At 43.3% G+C, this 12,518-nt stretch overlaps 1 protein-coding gene across 1 annotated transcript in view; it reads left to right on the top strand.

Annotated features, from left to right (window-relative positions):
- The window catches only part of NLRP2 (NLR family pyrin domain containing 2), a 34,953-nt gene extending 22,928 nt beyond the window's left edge, over positions 1 to 12,025 (top strand). The window contains exons 8-10 of the mRNA XM_045441331.1: positions 975 to 1,145; positions 8,481 to 8,651; positions 11,659 to 12,025. Coding sequence (XP_045297287.1) covers positions 975 to 1,145; positions 8,481 to 8,651; positions 11,659 to 11,797 — 481 coding nt within the window. The 3' untranslated portion in view covers positions 11,798 to 12,025. The remainder of the gene's footprint in view (positions 1 to 974; positions 1,146 to 8,480; positions 8,652 to 11,658) is intronic.
- Positions 12,026 to 12,518: the final 493 nt, after the last annotated feature.

Below are 12,518 nucleotides of genomic sequence, written 5' to 3'. Positions count from 1 at the left end.
CCAAGCCTTAGAGGTGTATGTTGGTTCCTCTCAAAGGCTGTCTATGACTGAACATCCCTGGATGTATCACATGACTGTTTCCTAATTGTTTCTGTAATGAATTGTCACAAACGAAGAGGCTTAAAACAACACAAACTCGTTGTCTTAAAGTTCTAGAGGCCAGAGGTCCAAAATGAGTTTCACTGAGCTAAAATCAAGGTGTCTGCAAGGTGGTGTTCCTTCTGAGGTCTCCAGGGAAGGATTCATTTCCTGGCCTCTTCCAGCTTCTAAAGGCACCTGCATTTCCTAAAGGCCCCTTCCTTCATGTTCAAAGCCAGCAGCATAGCGTCTTCAAATGTCCTTCTGTCCCTCTTATCCCATCTCCCCCTCCTGGCTGTGACTCTCATGCTCCTTCTTTTTTTTTTTTTTTTTTTTCAACGTTTATTTATTTTGGGGACAGAGAGAGACAGAGCATGAACGGGGGAGGGGCAGAGAGAGAGGGAGACACAGAATCCGAAACAGGCTCCAGGCTCTGAGCCATCAGCCCAGAGCCTGACGCGGGGCTCGAACTCACGGACCGCGAGATCGTGACCTGGCTGAAGTCGGACGCTTAACCGACTGCGCCACCCAGGCGCCCCACATGCTTCTTCTTTTAGAAGGATCCTTGTGATTACATTGGCCCACCTGGGTAATCTCCCCATCTCCACATCCTTAGCTCAACGGCACCTGCAGAGTCTCCTTTACATGTTATGTGATGTATTCACAGGGACCAGGGATTAGGATGTAGACACCTTTGCATGTGTTGGAGCGGGGGGAGTGGCAGCCTATGTAATCACTTTTGTAGTAATTGTGACTCCATCCATGATGTCATTTCCACGTCTCGTTGTCTGCTAGCTTGTGTACAACCTATGGCTTGAGGTCGGCAGTCCTGGCTTTGGTGCATCTCACCAGGGAGGACTCACAGAGTTCATTTTCTCCATGTGATTGATTTCTAGGCTTTGGTACTGCAGCATAGGCAGCAATGGCTGCCATCATCTGTCAACACTTCTCCAGCAAAATTCAAGCCTTACGCACTTGGATCTGGGGCTGAATCACATAGGAATTACTGGACTGAAGTTTCTGTGTGAGGCTTTGAAGAAGCCAATGTGTAACCTCAAATGTCTATGGTAAGTTATGTTTTTTTGAATTTTAATCTGTATCTGAAATAAAATAGTGTAGCAATTCCCCACCACCACCACCAGCTCTAATGTAAGAGATTGGAACAAATCTAATCATTAAAAAAAAAAAAAAAAAGTAAGATAGCAGTTTTCACAACTTTTGTTTTTATTTTTTTTTTATTTATTTTTTTTTAATTTTTTTTAACGTTTATTTATTTTTGAGACAGAGAGAGACAGAGCATGAACAGGGGAGGAGCAGAGAGGGAGACACAGAATATGAAACAGGCTCCAGGCTCTGAGCTGTCAGCACAGAGCCCGACGTGGGGCTTGAACTCACAGACCGTGAGATCATGACCTGAGCCAAAGTCGGACGCTTAACCGACCAAGCCACCCAGGCGCCCCACAACTTTTGTTTTTAAATCCCCAGATTTGTAGGCATCCACAAAAGACTCCAAATAGCCAAATCAGTTCTCACAAAGAACAACAAAGCTAGAGGCATCACACTTCCTGGTTTCAAACTATATTACAAAACTGTGGTATCAAAACAGTATGGTATTGGCATAAAAACAGATACATAAACCAAAAGGACAGAATAGACGACCCAGAAATACCGGGAAGGCATGATTTCATCAGTAAATAGGGTTGAAAAAAACCCTGGATATCCACATGCAAAAGAATGAAATTGAACCCATACACGATACACAAAAATTAAATTAATTTTTTTTTCAACGTTTATTTATTTTGGGGACAGAGAGAGACAGAGCATGAACGGGGGAGGGGCAGAGAGAGAGGGAGACACAGAATCGGAAACAGGCTCCAGGCTCTGAGCCATCAGCCCAGAGCCCGACGCGGGGCTCGAACCCACAGACCGCGAGATCGTGACCTGGCTGAAGTCGGACGCTTAACCGACTGCGCCACCCAGGCGCCCCTTTTTTTTTTTTTTTTTAATTTTTTTTTTCAACGTTTATTTATTTTGGGGACAGAGAGAGACAGAGCATGAACGGGGGAGGGGCAGAGAACACAAAAATTAAATTAAAATGGGGCACCTGGGAGGCTCAGTCAGTTAAGCATCATGATCTCACCGTTCGTGGGTTCAAGCCCCGCATTGGGCTGACAGTTCAGAGCCTGGAGCCCGCTTCAGATTCTGTGTCACCCTCTCTCTGCCCTTCCCCCAGTCGCACTCTGACTCTCTCTCAAAAATAAATAAATAAATAAATTTTTTAATGTTTGTTTATTTTTGAGAGAGAGAGAGAGGAACCGAGAGAGGGAGACACAGAATCCAAAACAGGATCCAGCTGTCAGCCCAGAGCCCAACATGGAGCTCGAGCTTACTAACCATGAGATCATGACCTGACAAAGTCAGACGCTTAACTGACTAAGTCACCGAGGTGCCCCCCAAAATTTTTAAATTAAAAAAATAAACTCAAAATGGATTAAAGACTTAGGACACAAAACTGTAAAATTCCTAGAAGAAAACATAGGGCAAAAGCTCTTTGACATTGGTCTTGGCAATGATTTTTTATATATGATGCCAAAAAGTACCAGCAGCAAAAGCAAAAATAAACAAGTGGGGCTTCATCAAAATAAAAACCTTGTGTCTACCAAAGGAAACAGTCAACAAAATGAATGACAACCTACAGAAAAATATTTACAAACCACATATCTGATAAGGGATTAATATCCAAGAGAGATAAGGAACTTCTACAACTCAACTTTTTTTAATGGGACCTAAATAGACTTTTTCCAAATCAGACAGACAAATGGCCAACAGGTAGGTGAGAGACTGTTCAACAGCACTAACCACCAGGGAAATGGAAATCAAATCCACATGAGATATCACTTCATACCTTTCAGGATGGTTGTCATCGAAAAGAACACAGGTAACAAATATTGGCGAGGATGTGGAGAAAAGGGAATGTTTTTGCACCGTTGGTAGGAATGTACCACCATATGGAAAACAGTAAGAAGAGTCCTCAAAAAGCTAAAAATTGATGTATGATATGGAATCCCACTTCGGGATATATATATCCAAAGGAAATGGAAACAAGGTCTTGAAAAGGTATCTGCACCTCCATGTTTGTGGAAGCATTATTCACAATAGTCAAGATGGGAAACAACGTAAGTGTCCATCAACAGAGGATTGGATAAAGAAGAAGTGAGATATGTATACACAATGGAATATTAGCCATGATAAAGGAGGAAATCCTGCCATTTGAGATAACACAGATGAAACTCAAGGCTAGTAGGCTAAGTAAAATAAGACAAAGACATCACTTATACGTGGAATCTAAAAGAGCTGAGCTCATAGAAGCAAAAAGTAGAGTGATAGTTACCAGGGGCTGAGGGGTGGGGGAAATGGGGAGGTGCTGAGGGAAGCATACAGACTTCCAGCCAGAAGATGAAGTTCCGGGACACCTGGTGGCACAGTCAGTTAAGCATCTGACTGGATCTCTGCTCGGGTCATGATCTCACGGTTGGGAAGTTCAAGCCCCTCATCAGGCTCTACACTGATAGTGCAGAGCCTGCTTGGGATTCTCTCTCCCTCTCTCTCTCTGCCCCTCCCCCTGCTTTTGGTCATTCTCTCTCTCCCTCTCTCAAAATAAATAAATTTAGAAAAACGAGTAAGTTCCAGACATCTAACGTATAGCATGGAGATTATAGCTAATAATACTGTGTAATATACTTGAAATTTGCTAACATAGATTTTTTCTAATTCCAGTATAGTTAATATATAGTATAATATTAGTTTCAGGTGCAATATAGTGATGCCATAATTCCATATAACATCTGGTGTTCATCACACAAGCGCCCTCCTTCCCATCCCTTATTTATTCTGTCCCCCCACCCACCTCCTCTCTGGTGACCATCAGTGTGTTCTCTATAGTTAACAGGTATTTAAAAGAACAGATCTTGGGGCGCCTGGGTGGCGCAGTCGGTTAAGCGTCCGACTTCAGCCAGGTCACGATCTCGCGGTCCGTGAGTTCGAGCCCCGCGTCAGGCTCTGGTCTGATGGCTCAGAGCCTGGAGCCTGTTTCCGATTCTGTGTCTCCCTCTCTCTCTGCCCCTCCCCCGTTCATGCTCTGTCTCTCTCTGTCCCAAAAATAAATAAACGTTGAAAAAAAATTAAAAAAAAAAAAGCAGTTGAAGAACAGATCTTAGGGGGCGCCTGGGTGACTCATTTAGTTGAGCATCCAGCTCTTGATTTCAGCTCAGGTCATGATCCCAGGATCGTAGGATTGAGCCAATCAGCCTAACACTGAGCATGGAGCCTGCATAAGATATTCTCTCTCCCCCCCCCCCTTTTCTATCTTTTCTCTTTCTTTCTCTCTCTCTCTCTCTCTCCCCCACTCTTTCCCTCTTTCTCTCTCTCTCCCCCTGCCCCTCCCCTGCTTGTGTGCTCTCTCTCTCTCTCCAAAATAAAAATAAAATTTTTAAAAAGAATAGATCTTAAATGTTCTCCCCAAAAAAAGAAATGAAGATGGTGTGTCAGGATGAGGGTCAGCTAACACTACAGTGGTAATCATGTTGTAATATATTAACGTGCCAAATCAGCACATTGAACACCTTAAACTTACACGATGTTTTGTGTCAATTATTGTGTCAACAAGGATTAAAGAAAATCTCCAGAAACTTCTACATTTCGACAATAAGAAATAAGATCTACTCTCAGCAAATCTAGTGTTCTCAAAAAAAAAAAAAAAAGCAACTATGTGAAAGCTGACAGATGTAGTAATTAACTCGACTGTTGATCATTTCACAGTGTATATTAAATCATCACATCGGGGCGCCTGGGTGGCGCAGTCGGTTAAGCGTCCGACTTCAGCCAGGTCACGATCTCGCGGTCCGTGAGTTCGAGCCCCGCGTCAGGCTCTGGGCTGATGGCTCAGAGCCTGGAGCCTGTTTCTGATTCTGTGTCTCCCTCTCTCTCTGCCCCTCTCCCATTCATGCTCTGTCTCTCTCTGTCCCTAAAATAAATGAACGTTGAAAAAAAAAAAAATCATCACATCGTATACCTTAAGTACATACAACTTTTATTCGTCAATTATTCATCAGTAAATCTGGGGAAGAAAAGTCACTAGTGTGATTAAAGGAATACTCTCTAGTCTAAGCCATCCAAAGGACACCAGTGAAGCATTTTGAGGATGCAATGCCTAAAGCATCGAGAGGCAGTCACCGGTGCCCCCGCTCCCAGCCTCCAGAGAGGTAGGGATTTGACATGCTGCCTCCACTGGCAGATAAATGCCCTCAATTCAGTTCTGTTTCACAATTCCACATGAGTTAGGTATCTTCACTCAGATGCACTGGGGTCTGGAACCCTACCTGTGAAGGACCCCCAAATGGTAACCAATTTTCTGACCTCTACACCACAAGACGATAAGTCATGGTGTTCAGCCTCTACTGAGTAGTAGAAATGCTTGCAGGTTTGAGAATGCCAACACCCACCCAGGCTGTACCTCAGACCACTCCAGTCGGGATCTCCTCAAGTAAAACCCAGACAACGGTATTGTTAAAGCTCTCAGCATGACTGCAGTTTGCACTGGTAAGGATACCAACTGAACAAATCCTAGAGATCGCAGGTGGAAAACCACTGGTTGTTATGATTCATGGCACGTGCCTGTTTGCAGGAAGGTGACGATGTTAACGGTGATGGGGAGGGGGCTCTTCTAACCATGTGCTCTACTGGCATAGGGAAGTATCTAGTCAGCCATAACTTCCCAATGGTATAATCTCGGTTGTACATTTTAGGAAATGGAGTAAGTCCTGTCCATCAGGAAAGTTGGTTATGATAATGAAATACATATGCATTTACTGTGCCAGGAAGTATGCTAAATGTTTGATATTACTCATAGCCTCTCCCAAATCCTGGGGTAAATTTAAATACGTGACCTTGGGGCGCCTGGGTGGCGCAGTTGGTTGGGCGTCCGACTTCAGCCAGGTCGCGATCTCGCGGTCCGTGGGTTCGAGCCCCGCGTCAGGCTCTGGGCTGATGGCTCGGAGCCTGGAGCCTGTTTCCGATTCTGTGTCTCCCTCTCTCTCTGCCCCTCCCCTGTTCATGCTCTGTCTCTCTCTGTCCCAAAAATAAATAAACGTTGGAAAAAAAAATTTTTTTTAAATAAATACGTGACCTTAACTCATATGTGTGTTCATGTATGCACAAACACATTGAATCTTTGTATAATATTATTTGCTCAGAATGAGATCCTTCATACATCATCCTTTATTCCTTTTTTTCTTTCAAATATCAAATCCAAGCCTTTTTTATTATTTAAGTTCAAGTTAGTTAACACACAGTGTAGTCTTGGCTTCAGGAGTAGAACCCAATGATTCATCACTTATATATAACACCCAGTGCCCTTCCCAAAAAGTGCCCTCCTTAATGCCCATCGCCTGTTTACCCCATCCCCCACCTACCTCCCCACCAGCAACCCTCAGTTTATTCCTAAGAGTCTCTCAGGGTTTGCCTCTCTCTGTTTTTGTCTTACTTTCCCTTCCCTTCTCCTATGTTCATCTGTTGTGTTTCTCAAATTCCACATATGAATGAAAACATATGATATCTGTCTTCCTCTGACTTACCTCACTCAGCATAATACCCTCCAGTTCCATCCACATTGTTGCAAATGGCAAGATTTTATTCTTTTTGATTGCCAAGTAATACTCCATTTACATATATACCACGTTGTCTTTATCCATTCATCCATCGATGGACATTTGGGCTCTTTCCATACTTTGACTATTGTTGATAATGCTGCTATAAACATTGGGGTGCATGTGTCCTTTCAAATCAGCATTTTTGTATCATTTGGAAAAAATCCTAATAGTGCAATTGCTGGGTCACAGGGTAGTTCTATTTTTAATTTTTGGAGGAACCTCCATACTGTTTTCCAGGGTGACTGCACCAGTTTGCATTCCCACAAACAGTTCAAGAGGGTTCCCCTTCCTCCACATCCTCACCAACATCTATTGTTTCCTGAGTTGTTAATTTTAACCACTCTGACAGGTGTGAGGTGGTATCTCATTGTGGTTTCGATTTGTATTTCCCTGGTGATGAATAATGTTGAGCATCTTCTCATGTGTCTGTTGGCCATCTGGATGTCTTCTTTGGAGAAGTGTCTATTCATGTCTTCTGCCCATTTCTTCACTGGATTATTTGTTTTTTGGGTGTTGAGTTTGGTAAGTTCCTTACAGATTTTGGACACTAACCCTTTATCAGATAGGTCATTTGAGAATTTCTTCTCCCATTCTGTCGGTTGCCCTTTAGTTTTGTTGATTGTTTCCTTTGCTGTGCATAAGCTTTTTATCTTGATGAGGTCCCAGTAGTTCATTTTTGCTTTTATTTCCCTTGCCTCCAGAGACATGTCAAATCCAAGCCTTTTTAAAATCTTGCTACCTGGGGTCCCTGAGTGGCTCAGTCATTAAGCATCTGATCTTGATTTCGGCTCAGGTCACGATCTTGCAGTTCAGGAGATCAAGCCCTGGATTGGGCTCTGTGCTGGCAGTACAGAGCCTGCTTGGGATTCTCTCTCTATCCACCCCAACCCTTCTCCTCTCCTCTTCTCTCTCTGTCCTCTCCTCTCCTCTCCTCTCCTCCCTCTCCTCTCCTCTCCTCTCTCTCTCTCTCTCTCTCTCTCTCTCTCTCTCTCTCTCAAAATAAGTAAACATTGTTTTAATCCTGCTACCCTCTTCCAGATATCTAGAATCTGTTCTCATACCCCACACACATACTTATAACATGTGGGTTGTTGTCTAACCTTCAACCTAGTCTGTATTCTGCCCTCTCAGTGCCGCTAGTTTTCTAGCCAAGCACTAAGAATAACTTGTAAGATGTAACTCCCATCATGCTTCTTCTCAAAAGCCCCGGTGGTTCCCCATCTCATTCCAAGTAAAATCTGAAGTTTACAATGGCCTAAGGGCCCTATGTGAGATGGCTCCCTGTTATCTGTGGCTTCGTCTCTTATAACCCTGCCTGATTCACTCTCTTGATTTGCTATTGAATCTGGCTGCCTTGGTATTGTTTTACATGATAATGATACATGACCTCATAGCCTTTGCACAAGCTATTTCTCTGTTTGGGGAGCCCCCACTCCAGATCTCTCTAAGGTTTGTTCTCTTCAGCCATTGTAGTGAGTGCCCTGCCCAGCTTCTCCCTTTACCCTTTGCCCTTCATAACCCTTATCAGATATGGCACACTACATACATCTGTTTCCTATTAGTATGAGCTCAGAGGGAAGAGATTTCTGTAATTTCCTCTTGGATCCCCAACACTCAAGAATGTGCCTGGCACATAGGTTGGTTTCCGTAAACACTGCTTGAATGAATGAACTAATTTTTGTGTCTCCCCTGCAGGTTGTGGGGATGTGCCATCACCCCTTTCAGCTGTGAGATTCTCGCATCTGCCCTTGGCAACAACCGGAGCCTGATCAGTCTGGACCTAGGCCAGAATTCCTTGGGATATAGCGGAGTGAAGATGCTGTGTAATACCTTGAAACTTCAGAATTCCTCCCTCCGGACACTCAGGTATGATCCTTCTGCTCCTTAGGGTGTTTCCTCCGGGATAGCAGGTGTGCAGGAGGATGCGCAAACCACAGGGACGTGTGAGTCGCTAACGTTCAGCTTTTATCCAGTGATGTTTAGTCGCCAGATAATTCTCCCGTCGGCCCCTTCTGTTGCTTTGGAGAGTAAGATGAGTCAAAGGTGAGACTCAAACTCAGTCTGATGCCGGGAAGCTGGCTCTGGGGGCTCCTCTAAGTGAGGGACAGTCATGGTGGCCGTCTGTTGTTGAGTGAGGAAGATCAGACTCTCGTGTGGTTTCTTGAGTTTGTGTTGGTTACAGAGGTCTGGCAGTGGGTCCACCTTAGGAGCACATTCTCTGCTGTGAGTCCGCCATTGAATGAAATGAGTCTCTGTCTTCTGTTGGTCGTCGAAGCAAGCTGTCCCTGAGTTGTGCTGTTCACTTGCTCCCATGGCAACAAAGAACCCTACAACTCTTTATTCTTAGGTGCATGGGAACTTTAATATTTTCTTTTAGTTTATTTTTGAGAGAGAGAGAGACAGAGTGCAAGCAGGGGAGGGGCAGAGAGAGAGAAGGAGACACAGGTTCCAAAGCAGGCTCCAGGCTCTGAGCTGTCAGCACAGAGCCCGACATGGGGCTCGAACCCACGAACTGTGAGATCATGACCCGAGCCCAAGTCAGACACTCAACTGACAGAGCCACTCAGGCGCCCCCAGACGTGTGGAACTTTAAATTCTCAGATGCAACATAGACAGCCGATGGCTCGAAATGATAATTATGTAGGAGAAACTGATGAAATATTTACTTAATGTGACTCTCAGGTCCCTTGCTAGACGAAAGAAGCAGCGTGTAGAGTCTGAAGTTTGTTTCTGTTTTTAGCCCTTTTCTGGCGAGCTAGCTCCCATTTTATGTATCAGTGAGTTCTAATCGAGGTGTAAAGCCCCCCACAAAGACATTGAGCTGTTTCTTGAGACCACCCAGTCAGACGTGCTCTCCTGAGTCTGTGAATCTCAAGGGGAGCAATTCAAGATGGGGGCTTCTTGTTCAGTGACAGACCCTAGACAGGCACAGAGACCCCGGGTTCAGAACTTGGCTTTTGGTTCTTTGACTTTATCAGCTACCTCGTATCCTTCTGAGATGCTCTTTTAACTTAACTGGAATCCTTTTCTTTGGCTTAGAGACAAAGAGGCCCTGTCATCACACCTCATTCTTAGAGCAACACCTTTATATATTCCACTGTGCCTCACGCCCTGTTTCTGATTCCTTCAACACTTTTGACCAGACACAGGTCGACTGTGGGAACTTTTTCTGTCCTTCAACTGCAGACCATGACCAACCTCCTACACTCACGAATAGACACAACTACATTTGACCTTGGAGGGTCATGTTGAAAATATTTTTTTAATTTATTTTTTTAATTTACGTCGAAGTTAGTTACCATATAGTGCAACAATGATTTCAGGAGTAAATTCCTTAATGCCCCTTACTTATTTAGCCCACCCCTGCTTCCGCAATCCCTCCAGTGACCCTTTGTTTGTTCTCCATTTTTAAGAGTCTCTTATGTTTTGTCCCCCTCCCTGTTTTTATATTATTTTTGCTTCCCTTCCCCTATGTTCATCTATTTTGTATCTTAAAATTCTCATATGAGTGAAGTCATATGATATTTCTTTCTCTGACTGACTAATTTCACTTAGCATGATATCCTCTGGTTCCATCCACATAGTTGCAAATGGCACGATTTCATTCTTTTTGATTACTAATACTCCATTGTGTGTGTGTATGTATATATGTATGTATATATGTGTATATATGTATATATATATGTGTATACATATATATATATATATATATGTATGTGTGTATATGTATACCCACACACACACGCACACACACACACCCACATACATACACCACATCTTTTTTATCCATTCACCATCGATGGACATTTTGGCCCTTACTTTAGCCAAAGTTATATTGATTGTGATTTTGATATACAAAAACATTGTGAAATCATCACCATCATCAAGCTGATTAACACATCCATCACCTCATAGAGTTTTACCTTTGTGTGTGTGTGTGTGTGTGTGTGTGTGTGTGTGTGTGTGTGGTGAGAACACCTAAGATCTATCATAGCAAATTTCAGGTACCCAATACAGTATTACTGTCACCAAGCTGTACATTAGATCTCCAAAACATAAAACTGAAGCCTTGTTGTGTGATTGTGTTGTGACCCTTAAACAGCAAAACAAAAAAAATTGGTTAATAAGCTAGCAAAACCAAGGGTTTCTGCCTGGCTCAGTCAGTAGAGCATATGACTCTTGATCTTGGGACATGAGCTCAAGCCCCACATTGGGTATAGAGATTACTTAAAATACATATATGTTTCTTATTGGCATTATAGTCCTGTATACATACACACACATACTAAGAAAACCAGGACTACGATGCCACCAAGAAACATGGCAGCTAAAATCTTCAGTCTCTTACTTTTATACATATTTTTGCTTTAATTATTCCCTTTCCCCCACCCCATTCCCCATGCCCGTGAATGAATCTGGTTACCGAAAGGTGAATCCTACAAATGAGGCTGCTATTATCACAGGTCAAATAAAGGTGGTGATCAGCTAATGTCATGTCAAAGGAGACACAAGTCTGGTCTGACTTGGTTCAAGTGTGTATGTCTCGTCCTGGGTCCACCAAATAGAAGTTGCCAACATGAGCTGTGGAGTAGGTAGGTGTTGGAATTGATGGAAATGTCTGTGATTTAGTTCTGTCTCTCCAAGAATAATATGAGAATCATCTGAGATCATGCAGGCATCTTAAAGCCATTTGTTAACCTGGAATTATCTCTTGTTCCCTATCAAATCAATATGGATCCCTACTTTGCGGCACAGAATAATCAATAAAGACTGCCTCTCTTCTAAAGCATGACACTTGCAGGCTCTTGGGCATTTGGAATTAGCCTCCTTGAAGCAACAAGAAACCTTCTTTTCATTCCCACTGCACCTCCAGGTTGAGGATAGATGAATCTGATCCTCGAATCCAGAAGCTGCTGAAAGAAGTCCAAGAAAGTGACCCACAACTGACCATTGAGAGTGATAAGCAAGATCCAAACAATAACCGACCTTCTTCACATGACTTCATTTTCTGAATCCCCTGGAGTTCTTGGTTCTCCAGTAAAGTCTGAGGTTGTCAAGGTGATGGGGGAACTTCCTCTGAGCCCTCTCAGTGATGTTAGGTATGGGGCCAGATGTTCTTTTAGCCTTGGGGGGGTGCCTTTGGCTTCCATAAAGCACACACAAGTGACTTACCCCTGTTATGGGTGGAATGTCTTTATCTCGAGTCTATCAAGAGAAATAAAGGTGAAAGCATTCATGAAGGAGGTTATGTTTATTAATGGATTCTGACCAAACTTAGACACAAGATACTTAATTTGGGGAGAACCTAACCCAGCAGGGCAAGGGGACAGAAATGTTTGTGATCCCATCGGTCCGTTCACTTTGCCAGTCACTGCCTGGCTCTGGCATTTCTTGACCTGCATGGATAGCTGTCTATAGGTCTTCCTCATCAAGAGTATTTCTCCTACAAATCCTACGATATTTTGTAGCATTCTTAGGCACTTCAATGAAGCACATATATGATTACATCATTGCTCTTATTAACTTTTTAATAACTCCCCCCTTACAGAAAACATAAGTTCATGGTGTGCGTAGCCCTTCCCCATCTAGCCCTCCTTATTTCATTGTGACCTACAGAATCCCAGAATTCCTTAAGGCAATTAATTGTTAAGAATCACTTTTTTATTAAGCGCTAATTTGTCAATTACTCTTTCAGTCATCCTACTTTCCTGTTTCTTCCCTGGGGTTCATCGA

The sequence above is a fragment of the Leopardus geoffroyi genome, chromosome E2 (assembly GCF_018350155.1).
Source record: "Leopardus geoffroyi isolate Oge1 chromosome E2, O.geoffroyi_Oge1_pat1.0, whole genome shotgun sequence".
NCBI classification, from domain to species: Eukaryota; Metazoa; Chordata; class Mammalia; order Carnivora; family Felidae; genus Leopardus; species Leopardus geoffroyi.
This window is presented reverse-complemented; position numbering and strand designations above follow the sequence as displayed.